Source organism: Phocoena phocoena, chromosome 3 (genome assembly GCF_963924675.1).
Source record: "Phocoena phocoena chromosome 3, mPhoPho1.1, whole genome shotgun sequence".
Taxonomy (NCBI): domain Eukaryota; kingdom Metazoa; phylum Chordata; class Mammalia; order Artiodactyla; family Phocoenidae; genus Phocoena; species Phocoena phocoena.
The window spans coordinates 117,926,372-117,951,034 of record NC_089221.1 but is presented as its reverse complement, the minus strand read 5'-3'; the positions used below and the strand labels follow the sequence as shown (position 1 = coordinate 117,951,034).

The window sequence follows — 24,663 nt, the reverse complement described above, 5'->3', positions numbered from 1 at the left end:
AACTATACACATAAATGACTTGAATACATTTGTGTCAATCAGATATGCCAAAGGCACTCAATTCTCATACTTTTTTGTCCTACTTTGCATAAACTTTTAAAAGCCTGTCTCAATGTGGATTCAATAAAAGGATAAAATATCCAGTTATGCCTATTACTTTGGGACTATTTGGGGGATTGCTTTTGGCAGTTCATAAATATCTTACCTGATAAACCTGCTGAAACACATATTGTTGCAATGCCGATTGCAACAGCATTACCTCAGAAGGTACCTGGCCAGTCAAGATGGAAATAGTAAGACCAATACCATACATTTCATATAAAGGCTCAGTGATATAACACCAAAAAATGTCTAAATAATAGATAATAGGTAAGTTCAAAGTAATATTATATCTGATGAAATTAGTTTTCATCATGCAAATGAATATATAAGCCTCATAGTTTCCTACATACAGCTAAAGGATCACAGAAATTTCCTTATTGCTTAACGGTAGTTACACAGCTCATCTCTATCCAGCAGCTACATTCAGCAGCAAACATAAAACATCAACCTATTGTGGTACTGTTTTTAACCAATGGCAAAAAAGTTTATTTCAAGTCTTAAACATGGCAGATTTTTTTCCTACTTCTGATTAGGTACAAAAATAAAACGCGGAGAAAAAAGAATGAGAGGAAATCTGGCCCACAAAAAACTACCTGTTTTTTCCCTTATAGGTTACCTCTTCTAAAACGCTAAAGTCAAATTCTTTATGTCTTCCCCCTCAAAAGTCTTTTTTCTCCCTCCCTTCTTCTAAAAAAAATGAGTGTGTTTTTTAGCTTCAACTAGAATTTAAACAAAGGTAGAAGGGAGGAAAAGGGGAACAAGCATTTTGTCCCATATGACATTTCAAAATGAACCACTGGATGGCAATAGTTACTAGGGGGAATAACCACAGACTCAGCTATTACCACCTAAAAAAAAACAAAACACCTCAGTCACCCTGGCCAAAATCTAATTAGGAAAAAATCATTTATTAACCTAGCTATGATTTGGCCAAAACTCACTTCCACCAAGAAACAAACGAACAAACAACAACAGAAAAACCCACAATTTCGGGACTTCCCTGGTGGCACACAGTGGTTGAGAATCTGCCTGCCGATGCAGGGACATGGGTTCGAGCCCTGGTCCGGGAAGATCCCACATGCCACGGAGGAACTAAGCCCATGCACCACAACTACTGAGGCTGTGTTCTAAAGCCTGTGAGCCACAACTACTGAGCTCACGTGCCACAACTACTGAAGCCTGTGCGCCTAGGGCCCACGCTCCGCAACGAGAAGCCAACGCAATGAGAAGCCCACGCATCGCAATGAAGAGTAGCTCCCTCTCTCCAGAGAAAGCCCGCGCACGGCAACGAAGACCCAACACAGCCAAAAAAAAAAGGATAATCATCACTGGGCTTCCCTGGTGGCGCAGTGGTTGAGAGTCCACCTGCCGATGCAGGGGACACGGGTTCGTGCCCTGGTCCAGGAGGATCCCACATGCCGCGGAGCGGCTGGGCCCGTGAGCCATGGCCGCTGAGCCTGCGCGTCCGGAGCCTGTGCTCCGCAACAGGAGAGGCCACAACAGTTAGAGGCCCGCGTACCACAAAAAAAAAAAAATCATCATCATCACTCCCATGAATTCCAACCAGAGCTATGAGAAAGTTCAAGAGGAAGGCTAAACCCTTTTTTTTCACTACCTCTTCTTATAAACCTTCAAAAATAAAGCTTCCTCAAGAAATTCAGACTTGATAATTAAAAAGGAAAAGCCAAATAAAACATTTAAACATCTAAAAAATATATATTTTTAAAATGTACTTGCTATTATTTTTCTTCTCTCTTAGTTAACATTTGGAGAGATAAACATGTCTTACCTTTTCCCACCCAAAGTCTTTAAATTAGAATCATACCAATTTTAGAATGCAGGTAGCTTACTATTGATTTCTACTTGGAGCAGCAAAAAGGATGGGTCAGCATTCCAAGAGATAATTACTGAAAGACATGGTAATTCCTTTTTGCAAAAAACGTGGTACTCCAAAGTTTCAACAGTTGCATCCACCACAAACATGCTCCAAGATCCACTCAAAAGGAAAAAGTAATACAGATGCAATTTGAGACCAAAATAATTATAAATTTAGGAACGAGTTTTGCTGATACTGTAAGGCCCAATATAATCAGCAACAACATCAGGAAGTAATGGAATGCAAAGGCTATATGCCTCATCGTAAAAAGTGTTCAAGTTTCTTTCTACAAGGAAAACTGCATGCCCAATTTCAGATCCACAATCCTCTTCTCAAAAAACATAACTGTTACCTTGGGATTTCTGAAGTTAATTAGTTTAAACAGCACAAGAGAGAACCATCAGGCTTTTCCTAATTCTCAGTTAAAGCTGGAGAAAATTAACTCCACTTTAGTCAACTACAAAAACTTCATTTCTACACCATAGTTTTAATACAGAATCTATTATTTTTTGAAGTTTCTAAACATGGGAGAAAAGCAAGGTTTTTTTTAAATAATAGTTACCATTAAGTGCATTTTCCATATATTATTCCACTCCATCATCTTTACTACTCAGTGAAGCAGATTAACATCTTCATTTTAACTGAAACTCAGAAAAGTTAAGTGACTTACCCAAGATCACATAACCACACAGGTATCTGAAGCCATGTGTTTCAGATTCCAAAGCTCACACCCTTTTCACCACACCAAACTGTATTAAGTGACTCTTCTAAACAGTGGAGTATGACTAAAACAAATGCATACTAACCAATGAAGTAAACAGAGAATCTACAAGCATCATAATGTTGCAGTTTAACAATAAGAGCAATGTCAGGAAAAACCTTTAAATTAAATTAAATGTAATAGATTATCAAGCCCACAAACTCCTCTCTGCCAGAGTTCTTAGAGAGACAGACAAATCATGCTTTTATTTAGTAATTTCTGGCAGTACCACTACATTATTTCTAACCAACATACATACAACAAAATTTGTGCCACAATACATTTTAAAAAAGGGAAGACTCCTCGCATACTCATTAGGAAAGTCACAAGGAATGAAGAACCTGGCAATTAAGTCCAAGAAAATCTTAATGTTGAAATGTTATTCTGTATTTGCCCTATCATAATAAATGGGTAAGACTGAGGTTAGAAAGAAGTCCTGGCTTCTGCTCATTACCCTAAATAAAAAAATAAGCATCAAACACACCAAAGAAATACTTAATTTTAGTAAGTTAAAAAGAGACTCAAACACCTCCAATTCATACCAATAATGGGAGGAGAGGATAATGACTAACAGCAACGTCTCTTAGAACACTAGCCCACTGTTCACAGTGCCATCTTGGCTAACTCTTTTTACCGTTGTTAGCCTCATTTTCCTCAGCTATAAGATAAGGATAATAGTAGTAACTACATCACAGGGTTATTGATGATTAAGCAAGATACTATATCTAAAATTGTACCAACAGTGCTTAATATATGGTAATCACTCAACAAATATTAGTTATTATTACTATTAATATTACCATTACTACTATTATTAAGGTCAGTTTGTCTAAGGACCTTGTGTTCCTATACTCTTACTCTCTACTCCACAAAAATATAAAATCCATTATGTTGTCTTAGGCTAACAAGTAATCTGAGCATATTAAACACTATATATATAGTCAACATTGGCTTATTAAACCCAACATTTAATAAGCACCTACTAAGTGCCAGACATTCTACTGTATATGGGAAACACAAAAATAAATAAGACATGATTCCTGCTCATTAAGACAGATAATCAAATAAATGCAATAAAGTACTACAGATGCTATTTAACAGGGAGTTATATACAGACAACGTGGGAACACAGAGGAAGGAAGAAATGGTCGATTCCAGTTGGGGTAGTAATGAAGGAAATCAGAGGTGATGATCCGGAACAAGAAGGTATCCAACAGGATGGAGAACGGGGCCATTAGTGACAGCTGCAGTGTAGAGTAGTAGTTATAAGCATGGATTTTACGTTCCAAGAAACCTGATTCAAACCGTGGCTCCATCACTAGATGTACAACTTTGTGCATATTATACAATGTCTCTAAGCTTCAGTTTCCTCATCTGTAAATTGGGAATAATATCACTTCCTTCATATGGTAGTTGTAAAGTTTACTTAAGAACGTAAAAGTAAGCATTTAGTCCAGTGGACAATAAACACTCAGTATGCAGTAATTATTATCATGATTCTAGAAGCCAAAGCAGTGAGAGCAAATTACTTGGGACGTTTAATAGCTTGATATGTTCAGAGAACTACAGCAATTTGGTATGGCTGGAATATAAAAAGCAAATAAAGTAGGATACAGCAAGGATAGAAATAGACAGAAGCCAAATCCTAAATAACCTTGTATGCCATACCAAGGAATTTGATTTATTCTTTATCTAAGGAATGGGAAGCCTTTTTGCCAAAGGAGTGACATGATTGAACTGGCATTAGAGAATTTACTGTGATAGCAGGGTAAACGAAGAATTAGAGGTATAATCACAGAGGTAGATAGAGCCAGGGATTACTACAATAAGTTCAGGTGAAAGATGATGACTTGATTTACAGCACAAGCAGTGAGAATACAGAGAAAGAGACAAACAAGATGCTAAGAAAGAACCTACAGGACTTAGTACCTGTTTGGATGTATGTGGTAAGAGATAGCAGATGCAAGCTTCAAGGTTTCTGACTACACTGACTAGTTTTAGGGCAATGCAATTTACAAAGGTGGGGGTGGGGAAGGGATAGGCGTAGAGGGGGAAGTGATGAGTTCAGTTTTAGAATTGTGAATCTGAGATGTTTATGGAACATACAGTAGGCAGTAGGAAGGGCTCTTAGCAGACTGCTAAAATAAGTGAGAGAGGGTAGCCACACGGATATCTAAGAGAAGAATGCTCCTGTGAGAGCCAACTGCAAATGCCAAAGGCTCTGGAGCAGGACATGCTTGGAGAGTTTATAGAACATAATGAAGCAGTTGTGGTTTTGCTCAAATATCTTATGCTGATGAACTTTGTATCCTTTCATTTTAAATCACTGCCCCTTTAAACGTGTCACTTAAAGTCCATCAAACTCCTGAAGTAAGACATCCAAACATCAACCTTTACAGTGATCATCCAACTAACACAGGGCAATGATCCATATATTGAGTTTAGGATCTTGGACTGTCACAAGACTAGGAAAATATTAAATGAGGTGATGCAATTAAGGTACACATGCCTAGAACAAACACTCAAATATAATTTGTTATTATGTAAAACTAGTTTAGAAGGGCAAATATAATTTGAATAAATAATTTACCTTGTTTTCACATTCTCTGAAATGTTCATGTCCCTGAAAAGCCTGATGTCTTTAAGGGCAGGGACCACATTTTTTCATCTTTGTAATCCCAAAGCCCAGCACAAAGCTTAACAAATAGTAGATTCTAGTTAAATTATTGTGGAATCTACCCTACGATACCAATCAGAATTCTTAAACAGAGTGCCAAGGACACTAATCTCTGAAAGATATAATTTTATTATGCAAGATATCAGTTCATGAAAAAGAGGCTCTACCCCAAACTAAACACTGATTTTCCTCTGTAGAGAATGAGAGCACGCTTTCAACAGATTAACAAGGAGATAATACATAGTAGTAAGTACTTTTGATACTGTTATCATGCTATTCAAAATTTTGTGGGGGGTGGTAACAGGTCAAATACATGACCTGATTTAAGTATAGCCTTAAATAATGGTCTCTTCAAACTAAAAGAAAATAAACTTTTCTTTGTTAACTTGTCAGTCAAGTCTCAAGCAAAACAGGTACTAAAATATAGTACAGATTCTCACTATTCAGAGTCAAAATAACTAGTAAATTAAAATAATTGGGACCATTTGAGCAATAACATCCAAGATTTGTTTTTGCAGTTTAATCACACAGGTGATAACACTAGCTTGGGTGTCAAGCTAATTGTGTGTTACTCAAATACTGAATTCTCACCTCTTAAGCAATTGTTAGAAGATACCAGATGCAAAACCTCTAATTGCTATGTTTTATATTTTATTCCACTTATCCATTTGTTTATTATCCGGGAAAAAGAAATTCTGTCCATAGTCTTCTTGCAAGCTCTATATAGTCCACATCAGATGTACTTAAGACTACAACTACCCAAACTAATCACCTCCTCCCTCTTCAGTTTTGTCTCCTCTCAAACATATATCCAGGCTTTGTCAGGGAGGGGATGCATAAACAAACAAACAAACACTACAACAACTTCCTCTTCTGGTAGCCTAGCAAACACAGGTTTAAATCATAAGAGTTCCCAACCATCCACCTTCAGTGTATACAAGAGGGGCAGAAATTTCAAGAAATGGAATATTATTAATGGAGGAGGGGTGGTTTTTGTGTGTGACCACAAATTCTGTAGCATATAAAATACCCTCTATTATACCTCTTCCGAAGACCAGATGATGGGCACAAACATATCCAGTAACCCAGAATAGCCAAAAGAATCTTTAAAAAAAACAAAATTGGAAGACTTACACTTCCCAATTTCAAAACTTACTACAAAAAACTACAGTAATCAAGACAGTATGGAACTGGCATGAGAAGACATATAGAACAGTGGACTAAAATAGAAATAAACACTCCAGAAATAAACCATCACATTTAAAGTCAACTGATTTTTAAAAAGGGTGTCAAGACAATTTAATGGAGAAAGAAGTATCTTTTCAACAAATGGTGCTGGGACAATTGGATCTACACATTCAAAAGAATGAGGTTAGATCTCTACCTCCCATCTTACATAAAATCTCAATATGGATCAAAGACCTAAATGTAAGAGCTAAAAGTATAAAACTCTTAGAAGAAAAGAAGAAAACAGGTGTAAATCTTCATAACCTTGGATTATGCAATGGTCTCTTAGACATGACACCAAATGCACAAGCAACAAAAGAAAAACTAGTTAAATATAAAAATTGGGCCCAACCAAAATTTAAAATTTAATGGCACAGGACTTCCCTGGTGGTGCAGTGGTTAAGAATCTGCCTGCCAATGCAGGGTACGTGGGTTCGAGCCCTGGTCCGGGAAGATCCCACATGCCACGGAGCAACTAAGCCCGTGCACCACAACTACTGAGCCTCCGCTCTAGAGCCCGCAAGCCACAACTACTGAGCCCGTGTGCCACAACTACTGAAGCCCACGCACCTAGAGCCCATGCTCTGCAACAAGAAAAGCCACTGCAATGAGAAGCCCACACACCGCAACAAAGAGTAGCCCCTGCTCACTGCAACTAGAGAAAGCCCGTGTGCAGCAATGAAGACCCAACACAGCCAAAAATAAATAAATTATTTATTTAAAAACTTAAAAAAATAAAATTTAATGGCACAATCAAGAAAGCGAAAAGATGGCCCACAGAAAGGGAGAAAATATTTCCAAATCATGTATCTGATAAGGCACTGGTATGTATCCAGAATACATGTTTTTTCCTAAAAACAAACAACAAACATGATTCAACAATAACAAGACAACCCAAGCAAGAAATAGGAGAAAGATCTGAATAAACATTTCTCCAAAGACATACAAATGGACAACAAGCACATGAAAAGATGCTCAACTTCATTAGTCATTGGAGAAATGCAAATCAGAGTCACAATGAGGTAAAACTCCAGGGGCTTTGCTGGTGGTGCAGTGGTTAAGAATACACCTGCCAGTGCAGGAGACACGGGTTCAAGCCCTGGTCTGGGAAGAGCGCACATGCTGCAGAGCAGCTAAGCCCGCAAGCCACAACTACTGAGCCTGTGCTCTAGAGCCCACGAGCCACAACTACTGAGCCCACATGCCACAACTACTGACGCCCGCATGCCTAGAGCCCATGTTCTGCAACAAGAGAAGCCACCACGATGAAAAGCCTGCGCACTGCAACGAAGAGTAGTCCCCTGCTCACCACAACTAGAGAAATCCCACACACAGCAACAAAGACCCAAGGCAGCCAAAAATAAATAAATTTATTTTTTAAAAAAAACCAACCAAAAACTCCATACCCACTAGCATGGATATTAAAAAAAAAAAATGTTAGCAAGGATGTGGAAAAATTGGAACCTTCATACACTGCTGGGAATGTAAAATCATGCAGTTGCTACAGAAAACAGCCTGGTGGTCTCTCAGAAAATAAAACAGAGTTATAATATGATCAAGGTTCCACTCCAAGGTATACACTCAAGGGAACTGAAAAGATATCGTCATAAAAAACTTGTACACAAATGTTCATAGTATCATTATTTACAATAGTCAAAATGTGGAAGTAGGGGCTTCCCTGGTGGCACAGTGGTTGAGAGTCCGCCTGCCGATGCAGGGGACACGGGTTCATGCCCCGGTCCGGGAGGATTCCACATGCCGCGGAGCGGCTGGGCCAGTGGGCCATGGCCGCTGGGCCTGTGCTCCGCAACAGGAGAGGCCCCAACAGCGAAAGGCCCGCGTATCGCAAAAAAAAAAGTGGAAATAATCCAAATGTCATCAACCAATGAACAAAATGTGGTATATCCACAAAACACATTATTCCAATTTAGTACTGATACATGATACAACATGTAGAAATCTTGAAAACAATATACTAAGTGAAAGAAGTGAGGCACAAAAGATCACATATTGTATGATTCCATTTATATGAAATGCCCAGACTAGGCAAATCCAGTAAGACAGAAAGTGATTACCAAAGGCTGCAGGGACAGAATGGGAAATGCCTGCTAATGGGTACAAGGTTTTGTTTGGGGGTGATGAAAATTTTTTAAAATAGATAACGGTGAAGGTTGCACAACTTTGTGAATGTATTAAAAAAACACTGAATTGTACAATTTAAAGAGTGAATTCTATATTATGTGAATTCTATTTCAATTTTTTTAACTTTAGTTATTTGAATTTGAAAAATACTTCAGAAATTTATTAAATTTCCTATTTTGATAAATACACTGTGGTTATGTAAGAGAATGCCTTTCTTGTTAGGAAAGATACACTAAAGAATTTAAGGGTAAAAGAGACAGGATGTATGCAGTCTACTTTCAAATGATTCAGAAAATAAATTACTTGTTTGTCGAGAGAGAGAGGAATGGGACAAAATGAACAAAATTGGTCTGTCTAGATAAAGGATATATGGGAGGAGATCTTTGTACTATTCTTGCAACTTTCCAGTAAGTTTGAAATTATATCAAAATAAAATGTAGTAAAAAAAAGAGAGAATATATCCAATATAATTGAACTACTGCCCCTTTGGGGGTTTGCTCTTTGATAATGACAGTCTGTGTCACATATGTTACTGAATTTATCAACTGTACAATTTTTAAAAGGCCAAAATAGAAATGTAGAGATTTAGCAGAATAAGTAAACACGAGGAGAAAATCAATTAGAAGCTGGTAAGTGCTGGAAGTACTTTCAAAGTGTACCACTCAAGGTATCAACTGACATGGCCAAACCTTTATTTTCTGACTCAGATTTCATAAAATGCCTATGTGAAAACTTTTAAATTCTACATCATTAAAGAAAATACTGCAGGTTCATTTATCTAGATTTAATACCAGATTGAGACAATTTTTCCGAAATGGAACTCATCCCATCTCTAGTGATAAAAAGCATAAAAAGTATTCTTCCTAGCATTTTATCAACATATGAAGCATCATGATCAATCACAAATTAGTCAATATGAGGACAAACAGGGAAAAAATAACGATTATATTACAGAAACATCTACTTAGGGACTTCCCTGGTGTTCAGTGGTTAAGACTTCACCTTCCAATGAAGGGGATGCAGGTTCGATCCCTGGTCAGGGAGCTAAGATCCCACGTGCCTTGTGGCCAAAAAACCAAAACATAAAACAGAAGCAATATGGTAACAAATCCAATAAAGACTTAAAAAAAGAAAAAGAAAAAAGAAACATCTACTTAGAGCACAGTATTCCATGTGAACTGGGTTCAATGGCTTCAGGGAGGACATCAGTGAATGCTCAGTCTCCTCCTGTCATAGAAGCTTTCAAATGTTTTGTCAGTCTCAAGCTTTTTGATTTGCTAATATCTACTGTGGTGAAACAATTATGTAAGATTTGTTTTCAAACTTGTTCTCATAAAGCAATCTATAGATTCAATGCAATCCCTATCAAAATCCCACAGCATTTTTTACAGAAATACAAAGACCCATCCTAAAATTCACGTGGAATCTCAAGGAACCCTAGCTAGTCAAACAATCTTGAAAAAGAACACAGCTGGAGGATTAATACTGCCTGACTTCAAAACTTACTACTAAAGCTACAGTAATAAAAACAGTGAGATACTAGCATAAAGTCAGACATGTACACCAATGGAATAGAACAGAGAGCCCAGAAAAAACCTTCCCATATAAGATCAATTCAATTCAACCAAGATACCAAGACCACTCAATGGAGAAATTACAGTCTTTTCAACAAGTGGTGCTGGAAAAACTGGATATCCACAAGCTAAAGAATGAAGTTAGACGCTGACCTTACACCAAAAACAAAAGTTAACTCAAAATGGCTCAAAGACCTAAATGTAAGAGCTAAAAGGATAAAATTCTTAGAAGAAAACATTGGGAAAAAATCTTCATGACATAGGATTTGGCAACAACTTTATGGATATGAAACCAAAAGCACAGACAGTAAAAGAAAAAAACAGATAAACTGAACTTCATCTAAACTAAAACCTTTTAAGCACAAAAGGACAACAGAGTAAAAAGGCAACCAATGGAATGTTAGAAAATGTGTGCAAATTATACATATGATAGGGATTAACATCCAAAGAACTCCTACAATTAAACAATGAAAAAACAACCCAATTAAAAATGGGCAAAGGGGGAATTCCCTGGTGGTCCAGTGGTTAGGACTTGGCGCTTTCACTGCACGGGCCCAGGTTCAATCCCTGCCTGATCACGGAACTAAGATTCCACAAGCTGGGCAGTGTGGCCAAAAAAAAAAAAAAAAAAAAGAGCCAAAGGATTTGAATAGACATCTCTCCAAAGACGATACACAAATGGCCAATAAGCACATGAAAAAGATATTCAACATCAAACCCACACCCATTAGGATGGCTATTCTCAAAAATAGAAAGCAAGTATTGGCTAGAATATGGAGAAATCAGAATCCTTGTGCTTTGCCAGTGGGAGTGTAAAATGGTACAGCTGCTATGGAAAACAGTATGGTGGTTCCTCAAAAAATTAAAAATAGAATTAACAGATGTTCCAGCAATCCCACTTCTGGGTATATACCAGAAAAGAAGCAAAAGCAGGGACTTGAACAGGTATTTATACACCTATGTTCACAGCAGCATATTCACACCAGCCAAAAGGCAGAGGAGCAAACCAAGTGTCCATCAACAGATGAATGAATAAACAAAATATGGTATACACATACAATAGAACAGTATTCAGCTAAGTGTCAGACATGCTGCAAACATGGATGAACCTTGAAGGCATTATGCTAAGTAAAATAAGCCAGTCACAAAAAGTAGAAAAATTGTATGATTTCACTTATTTGAGATACCTAGAGTAGTCAAAATCATAGAGAAAGAAAGTAGAATTGTGGTTGCTAAGGGGCTGGAGAAGGAAGGACAGGGCATTACTGTCTAATGGGTACAAAGTTTCAGTTTTGGAAGATGAAAAAGTTCTGAAGATGGCTGGTGGTGATGGTTGCACAACAATGTGAATGTACTTAAAACCACTTTAAAATGGTTAAAATGGTAAATTCTGGACTTCCCCAGCGGTCCAGTGGTTAAGACTTCACACTTCCACTGCAGGGGGTGAGGGTTCAATATTTTGTCGAGGAACTAAGATCCCACATGCCACACGGCATGGCCAAAACAAACAGGTAAATTTTATGTTATGTATATTTTAACACAATTTTTTAAAATGGTTAAAATGGTAAATTTTGTTATCCTTGTTTTACCACAATTTTAAAAAATTGTTCTCAACCTAACTGTCCTCATTACAAAGCATCAAAACTTGACAATTTAATAAACTGTTCTCCTGTTCAACTCTTTGGTTCTTGGGGCTAATCCCTGGGAGTGTACTTGCCTTTTTCTTTTCAAAATTGCAAACTAACGCAGTGAATCAAACCACTAGGATATAGTGGGATATCTACTTTAAACAAACAAACAAACAAAAAAACTCTTTCTACTAATGAAAACAGCATCCATTAAGGGAAAAACTTTGTGAGAACAGAAGGATGTATAGCGGAGGAAGAGCAGAATGTGTTCTTTGACAAACTGTTGCTAAATTTCAGCTTATCAAATTAAAAAAAGCTTTATATACAACTTTACTTTCCTCCTGGTTTAGGTAAAGTTGACCAGAAAAAAGGTAAACCAGTCAATCATCATAAGGCAAATGATCTTTATTCATAGGAAACATACACTATAAGTGACTACCAATAGAATAGCACACAGATTTTAATTTTTACAAATTAAAACCAATGTTTCCCATAGTGGCAAAGTTGGTTAAATGCCTTTCTATACTGGTACTTCTTATACTTCTTAATTCGCTTAAAATGAAGAATAATAAGACCTAAACTTTCCGAGTTTAAGTGCAATTACAAAATTACCTTAAAGTAGTGTTCCTCCAATACTCAATGGCACACCTTTGACTGCCTTTTTTTTTTAATAATTTTTTTAAATTTTATTTATTTATTTTTATTTTTGGCTGCCTTGGGTCTTTGTTGCTGCGCGCGGGCTTTTCCCTAGTTGCCACGAGCGGGGGCTACTACTCTTCCTTGCGGTTCGTGGGCTTCTCATTGGGTGGCTTCTCTTGTTGCAGAGCACGGGCTCTAGGTGCATGGGCTTCAGTAGTTGTTGCACTCGGGCTCCGTAGTTGTAGCTCGCGGGCTCCAGAGTGCAGGCTCATAGTTGTGGCGCACGGGCTTAGTTGCTCTGCAGCATGTGGGATCTTCCCGGAACAGGTATTGAACCTGTATCCCCTGCACTGGCAGGCGGATTCTTAACCACTGCGCCACCAGGAAGTCCCTGACTGCCTTCTTAATATACTGATTGATCTACATGGCAGTCACCAATTTCATAATATAAAAGTTTTCCAACAAGGTGAACTACGGATTAAATGCTAGTTTGAGAAGGCATTTCCTAAGCAACTAATTAAGTTCATGCATCAGAAGAGAAACAGCAGGACAATGTAGCAGTTAAGATAACTATAATGGCAGTCACATAACCTATTTTCTACTATAAATTAGCTGTGTGATCCTGAGCAAGTCATTCAGATCAATGGTTCCCAGACTGTTATGGCTTTACCCAGAGTCTTAACATGAACTTTCCAATTTGATATTTCGTCAAACACGATTATTTTAAAAATTAATTTCATAAGAGTAGGAAGGGCATTATCTCAAAGTAGAAACAAGTGAGAGGACTTCCCTGGTGGCGCAGTGGTTAAGAATCCGCCTGCCAATGCAGGGGACAGGGGTTCGAGCCCTGGTCCGGGAAGATCCCACATGCCGCGGAGCAACTAACCCCGTGGACCACAACTACTGAGCCTGCGCTCTAGAGCCCGTGAGTCACAGCTACCGAGCCCGCGAGTCACAACTACTGAAGCTCATGTGCCTAGAACCTGTGCTCTGCAACAAGAGAAGCCACTGCAATGAGAAGCCAACGCACCACAACAAAGAGTTAACCCTGCTCGCCGCAACTAGAGAAAGCCCGTGCGCAGCAACAAAGACTCAACGCAGCCGAAAATAAATAAATAAATAAATAATTTAAAGTGTAAAGGGCAGGATACTTGGGAGCAGGAGTAAGGTCAAGACTTTTTACTTTATTTGCCTTCTTTATATTAGTCTTATGAACTGTACAAATGTAAATCACCTATGAAAATGTACTAAATAACCAAAAGAAAACCTCTACATACTTCGAGTTTCACAAAAAGGTTTTCCTCTACCCATACCTAATCAACTCTGTTTCGACCCACCATCCATATAACCATACTCACCAACGAATCATTTTATGTAAAGTCTTAAGGCTTTATAGAATGAAACTTGTGCAAGGTTGATGCTCATGCAATATAAAGAATTGTTACAGGGGCTTCCCTGGTGGCACAGTGGTTGAGAGTCTGCCTGCCACTGCAGGAGACACAGGTTCGAGCCCTGGTCCGGGAAGATCCCACATGCTGCGGAGCAACTAAGCCCAGGCGCCACAACTACTGAGCCTGCATTCTAGAGCCCGTGAGCCACAACTACTGAGCCCATGTGCCACAACTACTGAAGCCTGTGTGCCTGGAGCCCAAGCTCTGCAACGGGAGAGGCCACTTCAATGAAAGGCCTGTGTACCGCAGCAAAGAGTGGCTCGTGTTCACCACAAGAGAGAGCCCGCTCGCTGCAGTGAAGACCCAACACAGCCAAAAATAAAATAAATTAAATAAATAAATTTTTTAAAATTGTTACAGTAATAACATGTAATTTTTCCTTCAATCGACATTTTTATGTCTCCAAAATTTGCTCACTAGAATGCCAAGGTATATTTCCTATTTTATCACTATTGATGATAATTTATGAAGTAAAGCCTTTCTACCTTGAACAAAGTCCCCATAAAGGATTTTTAGAAATTCATTTTCATGGACAATAAAAGAGTTTTTCAAAAACAATACAGCATTTTAAGTTTCCTAAAATTATAAATTTACCATGGAAAATTTACAACATTAAACCAGTCCGGGGCTTCCCTGGTGGTGCAGTGGTTAAGAATACGCCTGCCAGGGCTTCCCTGGTGGCGCAGTGGTTAAGAGTCCGCCTGTTGATGCAGGGGATGTGGGCTCGTGCCCGGGTCCGGGAAGATCCCACATGCCGCAGAGCGGCTAGGCCCGTGAGCCATGGCTGCTGAACCTGCGCGTCCGGAGCCTGTGAGAGGCCCGCGTACAGCAAAAAAAAAAAAAAAAAAAAAAAAAATGCCTGCCAATGCAGGGGACACGGGTTCGAGCTCTGGTCCGGGAAGATCCCACATGCCACGGAGCAACTAAGCCCGCCTGCCGCAACTACTGAAGTCTGCGCGCCTAGAGCCCGTGCTCCGCAACAAAAGAAGCCACCGCAATGAGAAGCCCACACACCGCAACGAAGAGTAGCCCCCACTCAACATAACTAGAGAAAGCCCCCGCAGAAACGAAGACCCAAGGCAGCCAAAAATAAATAAATTAAATTAAATTAATTAAATTAAAAAAAAATAGAACACCTGTCCGTACCCTCTTTCAATTTCTCTCTTGTTCAGGTTATGAGCATAAGCCCTGAGATGCTATTAAAAGCAGTGACTCACCTTGTTTACCTGAACTTTGAATACAGAGTATTCATGACAAAATTGCCATCCCGGATAAGAGTGGGCCTCTAGACCAGTGATTCTCAACCAGGGGTGACTTTGCCCCACAAGACATTTGGCTTTGTCTAAGGACATTTTTAGCTGTCACAACTGGGTGGGTTTTACTGGCACCTAGTGAGTAAACGCCAGGGATGCTGCTAAAGCACAGGAGAGCCCCTCACAACAAAATATTATCTGGCCCCAAATGTCGATATGTTGCTGTTGAGAAACTTTGCTCTATCTAGATAGTAGGTCATAGGTAACCCTAAAGGAAATGATCCATCTGCTATTAGAGAAAATCAGAATGGACCCTCTGTATGGTGTGTGCTTTTGACTCTTTAACATAATCTTCAGGAAAAAAAAAACCCCTACAAAGCTTTTGCTATAATTTGCTATAAAATGTTGTACACAATTTCCATGTGCTTTTAACTAATTGTAAATATAGCACCTGTCTCAAGATAGGATATCTATCTTTTAAGTGTGTATATGAACATGTATACATATACATATAGGCCTATATAGGCCTAGAAATTTTTCTAAAAGAAAAATTTCAATACTGGTTATCTCTGAAGAGTGGGATTTGAAGGGTCAGTAGGGGTGAAAAGAACTTTTACTTTTCATCTTATATCTACTATCTACACTGTTGAACTTTTTTACCATAGGACTATATTACTTTTATAATTTTAAAAGGAAGATGTCACACACATATACATACAGTATATGCATACATTCTTAAGACAAAAGATTAAAGATCATAAACCTCACCAAAATCCATTCTTTAGGAATTTTATTTTCCTTTTACCTTAAAAAAAAAGACTACAAATCTAAAGTTAACATTTAAAAAGAGATTTTTAAAGAATTTTCAACCTGACTTCTATTCTGAAAAATGGGTACATTTCAAAATAATCCAATGCAAGTTCTGACTCTTCTATTCAAGGCCTTGGACAGCTAAGGAACATGCTCAGCATGCCTGAAGAAATACAAAACAGGTATTCACCCCAATGTTTAAAACAACAAGAACCAAATATCCCAAACGGTGACATTCCCTAAGCTAGCACAATTCTAATATAAAAAATTTACAAAAAGATCCAAGTCCCTTCTTCAAACTAAAAGGTGTTTTGACTTAGCCAGCGAGGGAAAGTACCTTGTTTTTTCTCAGCTGTAGGCTCTGATAATGAATAGAAAAGAGGTCCTTAAAGTATTTACATTTCTGTATACCAAAAGTACAGAATTTCAACTAACTCTAGAGCAAATGCACTGGACCTCCACATTTCTTACTCATTTCTCACCTAGTCCTGCCCCATTCAGGGAACAAGACAAACTTCACTCTCAAACTACACACCAACCCATCTCTCTGAATGTCTACATTCTAAATATTTGGTTCTAAAACATCTAGGTATGATGAAAATAAAGATTCTATTATTATTCATCAAATGCCAGTTGGGTGAGTGTTTTTTGAAGAATATTATGTATGGTCTTTTCACACTGGAAATTCAAAGTTAATAATATGGGAGAAGACACTCATCTTGTCAGAGAGAAAAGAAAATCCAAGAAATTTGCTTGGGAAAAAAAGGTCATTTCACTCACAAAGGTATAGACTATATCCTACTACACATAATATACAACAGACAGTAGATATTCCAGGAATTTCTTCTCCATGTCATATGGATGCGCAAACAAGCCTCACATAAATGGTTATTTCAAAAGCTCATTTACCCAGATATAACACATGAGCCCATAGAGTTAGATCCATAACTTCGGAAGCTCACTAGCACTCTACCTCTGAAGAAATTTAAGAATACTACTGAAGTAAAAACAAATGTGTGATGTTTCATCTCATCAATGACAATTATGCAAAAATGGTCCAGAAAATCAAGGACATCATCCTTCTATCACATCCAGACCAAAGCAAACCTTTTCAGTCTCTCTTAGAAGTTTCAAAGAAAAATAGACTCTAATCTTTTAGAGCCTAAAGATATTCCCACTTTATTTCCTAGGTAAAAGGTAAATGTGTTCTAGGTTCATCTCTCGTCAATTTTCATTCAAAGTCTAAATGAAAGCCTTACACAAGACCAGGAGTGGAAGTGCTCCAGAGAGTCTCTCCCTAACTGCCTACTCAAATAAAATCCTATCCCACCTTGGCTTAGAAGTTATTTCTCTTATAGTGAAATTCAAAGATACAGATATTCAAGGAACTATCTCCTTTACAACCCACACAGTTTTTTCCAAAGCAAAATATTGAGGTTAGAATATACTAAGGTTTTAAATCTAAAGGAATTCCTGTTCAGACCAAGAATGGCAAGACTGTGCACTAAATGTATTCTACAACCCACAAATGCAGTGTCTCCTTACTCCTCTCAAATACAAAAGCCAGGATAGTTGTACATATATAGAAATCCCTGTACTTTAAGACCAACACCGGAGGTTAAAATGTCATAGGGGGTGAACCAGGCACCTTAGAACCAAAATAGAATACTCTGAGCACTTAGAACAATAGTCATCACAAGACAGTACTATAACCAAGCGAAAGTCAAGGGAAAAAAGTCCAGATATAAAACATCTCCTTTTGCTCTAGAGCCCAAAAGTTGATGCCTACCATTCTAGGTTGCCTAGACCTAAAAAGGCCCAGTATAAGAGTTAAAAGAAACTAAGGACCTGATAACAAATTTCCCTCACTGCAAAAGGTGTCCATACAGGGCCTCATCTTCTCCAAGCCTAAAAATCTCCAGAGTTCAGCTATCCAGCTGTTGCGAAGCTCAAAGATGCACTGGAACTTTCTTTTCCTGTCTAACTTCACACAAAGTTCCAGGCGCAAGACTCACGTGATTTTTCAGCGCAAAAGCAGAGAGCTCCTTAGTACTCACCTGTCTCAAACTATAGAGGGGAATTAAGACCCCTCCTTAAACACACAAGTAAGGCATAAGGCAAATAATGTCCAACCCTGCAACTCTGACGAGAGACACAGTACAGTGGCAATGCTCTTTAGGCAAGCCAGCTCTGTCTCTCCGTCTCTGTCTCACTCTCCCTCTCTCACCCTGACCCTCTGTCTCGCTCTCTCAGTACCAAGGGCAGGGACTCTGGCAAGACCCCGCCCCCCCATCTCCAAAGCGGGGTGGGCGGGAGGTGCCCGAGGAGTCCCGGTTCCCGCGCGAAGCTCAGAGACCAAAGGATTCCCCATTGTGGGTCTATGGATGGTGACGGGAAGCGGTCCGGCTCGAGCCGCGGGCTGAAGAGTAAGCCGAGGGCGCACTAGGCCCGCACCGCTGCCACTGCCGCCATGGAGCCGATCGCTGTCAGAAAACGACTCCGCCTGAGCAGCGGGAGGGTGGCCCCTGCCCTGCGCCGGCCCAGAGAGAATTCGTGCCTCAAGCTGTGTGGGAGGCGGGGGTCCCCGAGCCGTACCTCGGACACCTCGTCCTCGTCGCTACCAGAGGCACCACCTCCACCCCCGGTCCTCAGGACGGCAGCCGCCAACTTGAAATCCAGCGCCGCGGCGTCTCCTCCGCCCGCACCGCTGCCGCCGCCACCGACTCCCGGAGCCGGCCCGGCCTCCCCAAAGAGTCTCACGGTGCGGATTCCCAGTCCGACCCCTCCCGGCGGAGGCGGCTCCGAGGCCCCGGCTGGGGCGGATCGCGGAGCCACTGAGTCCAGATCCTCCTCAAAGGAGGTGCCGCCGCCTCCGCCGTCGGTCAGCATGGTTCTCACGCGAAGCCGGAGACGCTGCCGAGTCACTCGCGGCCGCGGCCACCGCCGCCGCCAATCCCGGGAAACGAGAGGACCAGCAGGAGGAAGAAGCGTCTCCTTCCCCCCCGTCCCAGCAGCGCCACTAACTTCTCACTGCCTAACCTGCTGCCTCCCGCCCCCACACTCGCCACTGGCTGCAGCTCCCCAGCGGCTGCAGCTCATTGGCCAAGGCGAGCCGTCGCTCAGACTCTTCGTCACGCGCCGCTCCCTGGCTCGCAGCCCCCAAGCTGCGTTGACCCGCGCAGGCCTAGGCGGTTGCGAACACCCGCCTACTATTCCCCACGTGCCGACTTCCGGTCTTTTTCTATGTCTATTGGCCAGTCTCGCTGACTATCGCGTCACGACCTTAAAGTGGATTAGTTGGCCTTGTGGTCAGTCATAGTGACCCCTGACAATGGGAAACTTCATTGGCGACAGAAAGTGTCGGTCACTTTGTCACAGGACGTCGCGTGGTACAATTGGCCGGTAAGTGTACCATTCATCCCGCCCCCATCTGAGGTGACGGGAAAGGGTTGGGGAATTTCCACTCTTGATTAAAATGATGGCCGAAGTGACGACCTGGAAGAATTGGTGAGATTTGGAGTGAATTCACCCAGCGCTTAGTGAGGCTCTTACGTCAGTGGTGCAAGAGGCGCGGAGGTAACGCAGTCCCCACCTGTCGCTCTCTGCCAGGCTCGGAGAGTTGCTGCACGCGGATTGGAGGGAAGAAGCTGTCAGTCTCAGGTAGGCTCCACCTTCCTTCCCGTCCCTGGTTGGAGGAGCGGCGCGTCAGTCACTAGAGAGGTCACTGCCTCTGGGACAGGGGAGGCTGTGTAAACTCTGCTTCTGGCCCTTTGGGCGGGAGTAGGGGGCTGGGAGAGACGATCAAGCGGGGTCGTTACGGATGAGTGCCTCCCGCCTTTCCGAGAGGAGCCTAGCCACACGAGCTGAGGGAACCAGAGAGCCGCTGAGGATGACCGCCCGGAGGCGATTCGGCCAGCCCGCGTGCCAGGACGTGGCTGGGCGCGGCAGTTCTACAACCTGCGGGCGGGGTCGCCCCTCGGGGCCGCGTTCTCTTGCCTGTGGAAGGCGGCGGGCCTGAGGGCTGGACAGCGCCATGCCTCAGTACCGGGAACTGTCCCACGAGGGAGGGTGGGAAGGCCGTGGACAGCGCGCGGAATCACACCGCGGGGCTGAATGCAGTGGTTAAGAGTGCGTGATCTGGAGCAATTTCGAGTTCTGGTGCCGCCACTTAGTTACTGTGTGACCTCCGGGCGTTAGTTGTTTAGTCTCGGTGACTTTCAGTTCGCCCGTCTGTAAAATGGGGCTAATATTAATACCTCCCTCATTGAGTTGTTGTTATGAATAAATTGGTAATAACGTCAGGCGCTTAACAAAGTGCCAAACTTACAGCAAAGACTAACTTTTTTTAGTTACTCTTCCTTCAGGAGTCCTCCACCTGCCCCCTGGCTCCTGCCAGCCACACTAATTGTCTCTGTGATGCAAAACAAGGCTAGCTAAGGGGGTCTTCCCCCCTCAGAGGAGATCTCTGTACCTCTGTTAGCTCTATCTCTCTATCGCCTTTGTCAATAAAGAGGGCTTTAAAAGAACTAATGCTCTAACTAATCCTGTGATCAAAGATCGCAAGAAAGGCATTTGGGGAAGTTTGTATGGCAAATGTTCTTTGACCCTGAGAATGTCCATACGAGTTTAGCCAAGAGAGATTGGCTAAAAGCAAAAGCTTTGGCATTGTCTACTCTCTTGCACCTTTAACAAAGGGCCTTGTATATCTTGATTGTGTAATTTTTAATATTTCACCTCCCTTGAACTGGAATCTGAAAATTCTACAAAAAATGATTTTTAAAATGACTTTAAAAATCGATTCTGCCAAACATTTATTTAAAGAGCAATTCGAAGATTGTGAACATTTCTTTGGCTTGGTAAATGCCCATTTTGGCATTTCACATGTCAAAAAGAGACAGTTTTCTATGAGCAGAACATTTTAGGTAAATGTTCTTTCTAGATAATACATTGTAGAAAATGTGGGGAAAGTACCTTTTCTAGAAAACTATTTTGATGTAAATGCCATGTACACTGGCTTTAGTTAGAATTTGTGGAACTTAATTAGCTCATATCTTCAGTAGGCATGTGTGACTAGGTCACAACTCAAACTAATAGCGCCAACAAAAGAAACCCAGCACTGCCCAACCCACTTCAGAGCTGGATTATCCAGAATTGGTATGGCTACATCCTTAGGCAAAAACAGGTATTGACTGGTGCAACATTACAAAGGAACTGCTTGTCATTTCTACCACTATCACAAAAATAATTTCTGATGCAGCTACCTGAACAAACTCTTTAAATTCATTACGTGAATCTCAAGGACAGAGAAAGGAAATCTGGATGTATACATTTCCCCCAGTATATTTGAGAGAGAAAAATACACTCTCTACTCAGTCCCTAGCGACCAACCCTGAGTATAACTGTGAGTATAATGATCAAGCAGTGATCTTTGTTTCACCAGGACCTTTACCTAAGACACTTGTTTTCAGTAGTTTGACAGTCAGTATTGGAGTTAGGAACTCTCAGTCTCCTAGATTTTGGTGACTGCTATATAGATTGTATATTAAATATAATTTAATATTTCCATATATGCCACATTCATGTGGTTTTACAAATGTGAAAACTAATTGAGAAATCATATCAGGTAATACATTTGATGAATATATAAAGTCATACTCAATGTATTCAGTGTATCAATAAGTACTAATGTGATTTAGTGGGTAACCTTGGTTTTGATATATATTAAGATGGTATTTACTACTGAAAGAAAAGTAATACACTGATTTTTCAAAGGCTGAATAAGTAGTGGAGCACAAAATCCCTCTTAAAAGTATATTTGTTGGAAATTAACATTAGAATAAAATGTTTTCCCACAGAAAACCAGTGGGAATATTTATTAGGGTCTAATTTAACATGTTTCAAAGCACTCTCTTCCTTTTGATCATCTTTCAGACAGGGAAGGAAAAAGGGAAACTGTACAGTCCAAGGATTTTTTTAAATTTGAGGTAATAAAAGGCTTTATTCCTCATAAGAAATATGAGATTGACAACTAAATTGTAGATACAGGGACTTTAGCTACATGTAGTTCTTTTATATGCAACCTGCATTTTCTCAAGACATTTAATTTCTGCATGTCAGTCCATCTCAGTTCAGCCCATGTATATAAGTAAAGAAGGATAAGTAAACCAACAAATTTGTTGCACTTGGATGTTATGTCATTTAACCTTTATAATAACCCTATCAAGATTTCACCCAGGGCTTCCCTGGTGGCTCAGTGGTTGAGAGTCCGCCCGCCGATGCAGGGAACGCAGGTTCGTGCCCCGGTCCGCGAAGATCCTACATGCCGCGGAGCAGCTGGGCCCGTGAGCCATGGCCCCTGAGCCTGCACGTCCGGAGGCTGTGCTCCGCAACGGGAGAGGCCACAACAGTAAGAGGCCCACGTACCAAAAAAAAAAAAAGAAAGAAAGAAAAGAATTCACCCATTTTACAGATAAGGAAATTGAAACTCCAAAAAGGTTATATAACTTGCCCAAATATATAAGGCCAGTATATTAAAAGGCTAGGATTTGAATTTATTTCTGCCTGATCCCAAAACCCATGCTCTTCCCACTGTATCACTTTGATTCCATGGTACCCTCAAAGGTAGAGGAATTTCATCAATCAGGTAAACTGATATAATACTTCAACCATTATATCTTTATAAACCTGCTAATTAGGACTCTAGGTAAATTATCCCTGACTGCTACCAAATTTGATCTCTCTCTCTTTCGTAACAGTTGGAAACATTTAATTTAAAACTTATCTCCTGATTTCTCCAACTGTATTGTTAGTTTCTTAGACCATGTAATTTCACATTAAAAAATCTGAATAGTTAATATATTCACATGGTTCACATTTCAAAAAGACTTTTAAAAATACGATGAAAGTAGTCCTTTTACTTTGTCCACTAAACACCCAGATCCCCTCATAAGCAAACCATGTTATCAGGTTTCTAAGTCTCCTTCTAGGAATGTTTATACATATATAAGCAATTTTGTACCTGTCTACTTTTTTAACACAAATGGCAGCATACTATACACACTTCTGTATCTTGCTTTTTTCACCTAATATATTGTAGAGATATTCCATGTCAGTATGTAAAGAGCTCTGTAATTCTTGTTTACTGCTTCATAGTATTCTGTTGACCAGGCATACTATAATTATTTATCCAGTACTATAAACTGGATAGGAAACTATTGTTTCCTATAATAAACCTACTCTCTATCCTCCAGGAAGTTCTGGGCACAACTTAGTTCAATTGAAAAACCATAAAATTGCAACCAGGCTGAAGGCTACCACTTATTTGAGCTATACTTGAATATAACTGCAAGATGTAGGAAGTGGGCATGTTTTAAAAAACAAGGAGCTATGCCTGCAGCTGGACTACCCCACCACATAGCCTAAGAAAATTATACCAAATTATTCAGAAAATTTACTAAGCCTACCTGAAAATGGGAAAAGTGTGTGTGTGTGTGTGTGTATATATATATATATATATATATATATATATATATATATATAAAACTTCTAAAACTAACAAGTATATAAATACCTCTTGTAGTAGAATCACTCAGGTTCTCAACAATGGAGAGAGGAGAGAACAATTAATACCCATATTCATTTTCTTCCTTGGGGTTCTATCAGGATTCCTTAATCCTTGAATTGTTTAACAGAGGACAGCATATCAAGGAGAATATGCAATAGGGTTGAGAGGAAGTAGTAGGATTTGGTGGGAGGGTCTCTGAGTTGAGAATCAGAAATACCAAATCTACTTCAAGTGACTAGTATACTTCTGTGCGTGATGCTGTGCTCCTTGACCAAGAAAGTTTGTGTGTCCAGTTGACCTTTTGAGGTACACTTTAAAGGTACATAACTTAAGAGACATTCCATACCACAAAACAGTCATCACTTTAAATCAAATATCATACATGTATGGAAAAAGTATGGTAGGTTACATGTAAAACCAAGATGTTAATAGTAATTATCTTTGGGGTAATAGATTCGTACGGAGATTTATAAAATTCTTTTTTTCTTTTTTGAATATTTATATTTTCTAGGCTTTTCTTTTTTACTTTTCCACAGTGAACATATACTTTTTGTGTAATAAAAGTTTTTTCAAATATTTCAAATTAGTTTTGCAATTTTTTCACATGTACATTCAACCAACATTTATTTAATTCCTGTTGTGTGCATGGCACTTTGCCAAGTCTTTAGAGAAAACATAAAAGAAGCAGAAGATAATGTACTTCTTTTCAGTTACACTGATGCATATACTTATTGACTGATGATTAGGTAGATAAAATGCACGTGGGGATAATAGAGAACAGTCTTAACAGAAAGACAAATTCAAGACACTACTATTTTGCAGTATTGAATAGGTAGAAAGTAATAGAGAAATCAAAACAGAGTAAGTTTATTTAGGAAAAAGCTTTTTTTTTACATCTTTATTGGAGTATAATTGCTTTACAATGGTGTGTTAGTTTCTGCTTTATAACAAAGTGAATCA

The 24,663-nt window shown here is 39.9% G+C and overlaps 1 protein-coding gene across 4 annotated transcripts in view; it reads right to left on the bottom strand.

Annotated features, from left to right (window-relative positions):
- ANKHD1 (ankyrin repeat and KH domain containing 1) overlaps positions 1-19,125 on the bottom strand; it is a 114,439-nt gene extending 95,314 nt beyond the window's left edge. For 3 of the 4 annotated variants that reach the window (XM_065874077.1, XM_065874078.1, XM_065874079.1), the window contains exon 1: positions 18,735-19,028. In XM_065874077.1, the coding sequence (XP_065730149.1) occupies positions 18,735-19,028 (294 nt within the window). Of the gene's footprint in view, positions 1-18,734 lie in introns of all 4 variants that reach the window. The other variant, XM_065874076.1, reaches the window with a different exon arrangement.
- Positions 19,126-24,663: the final 5,538 nt, after the last annotated feature.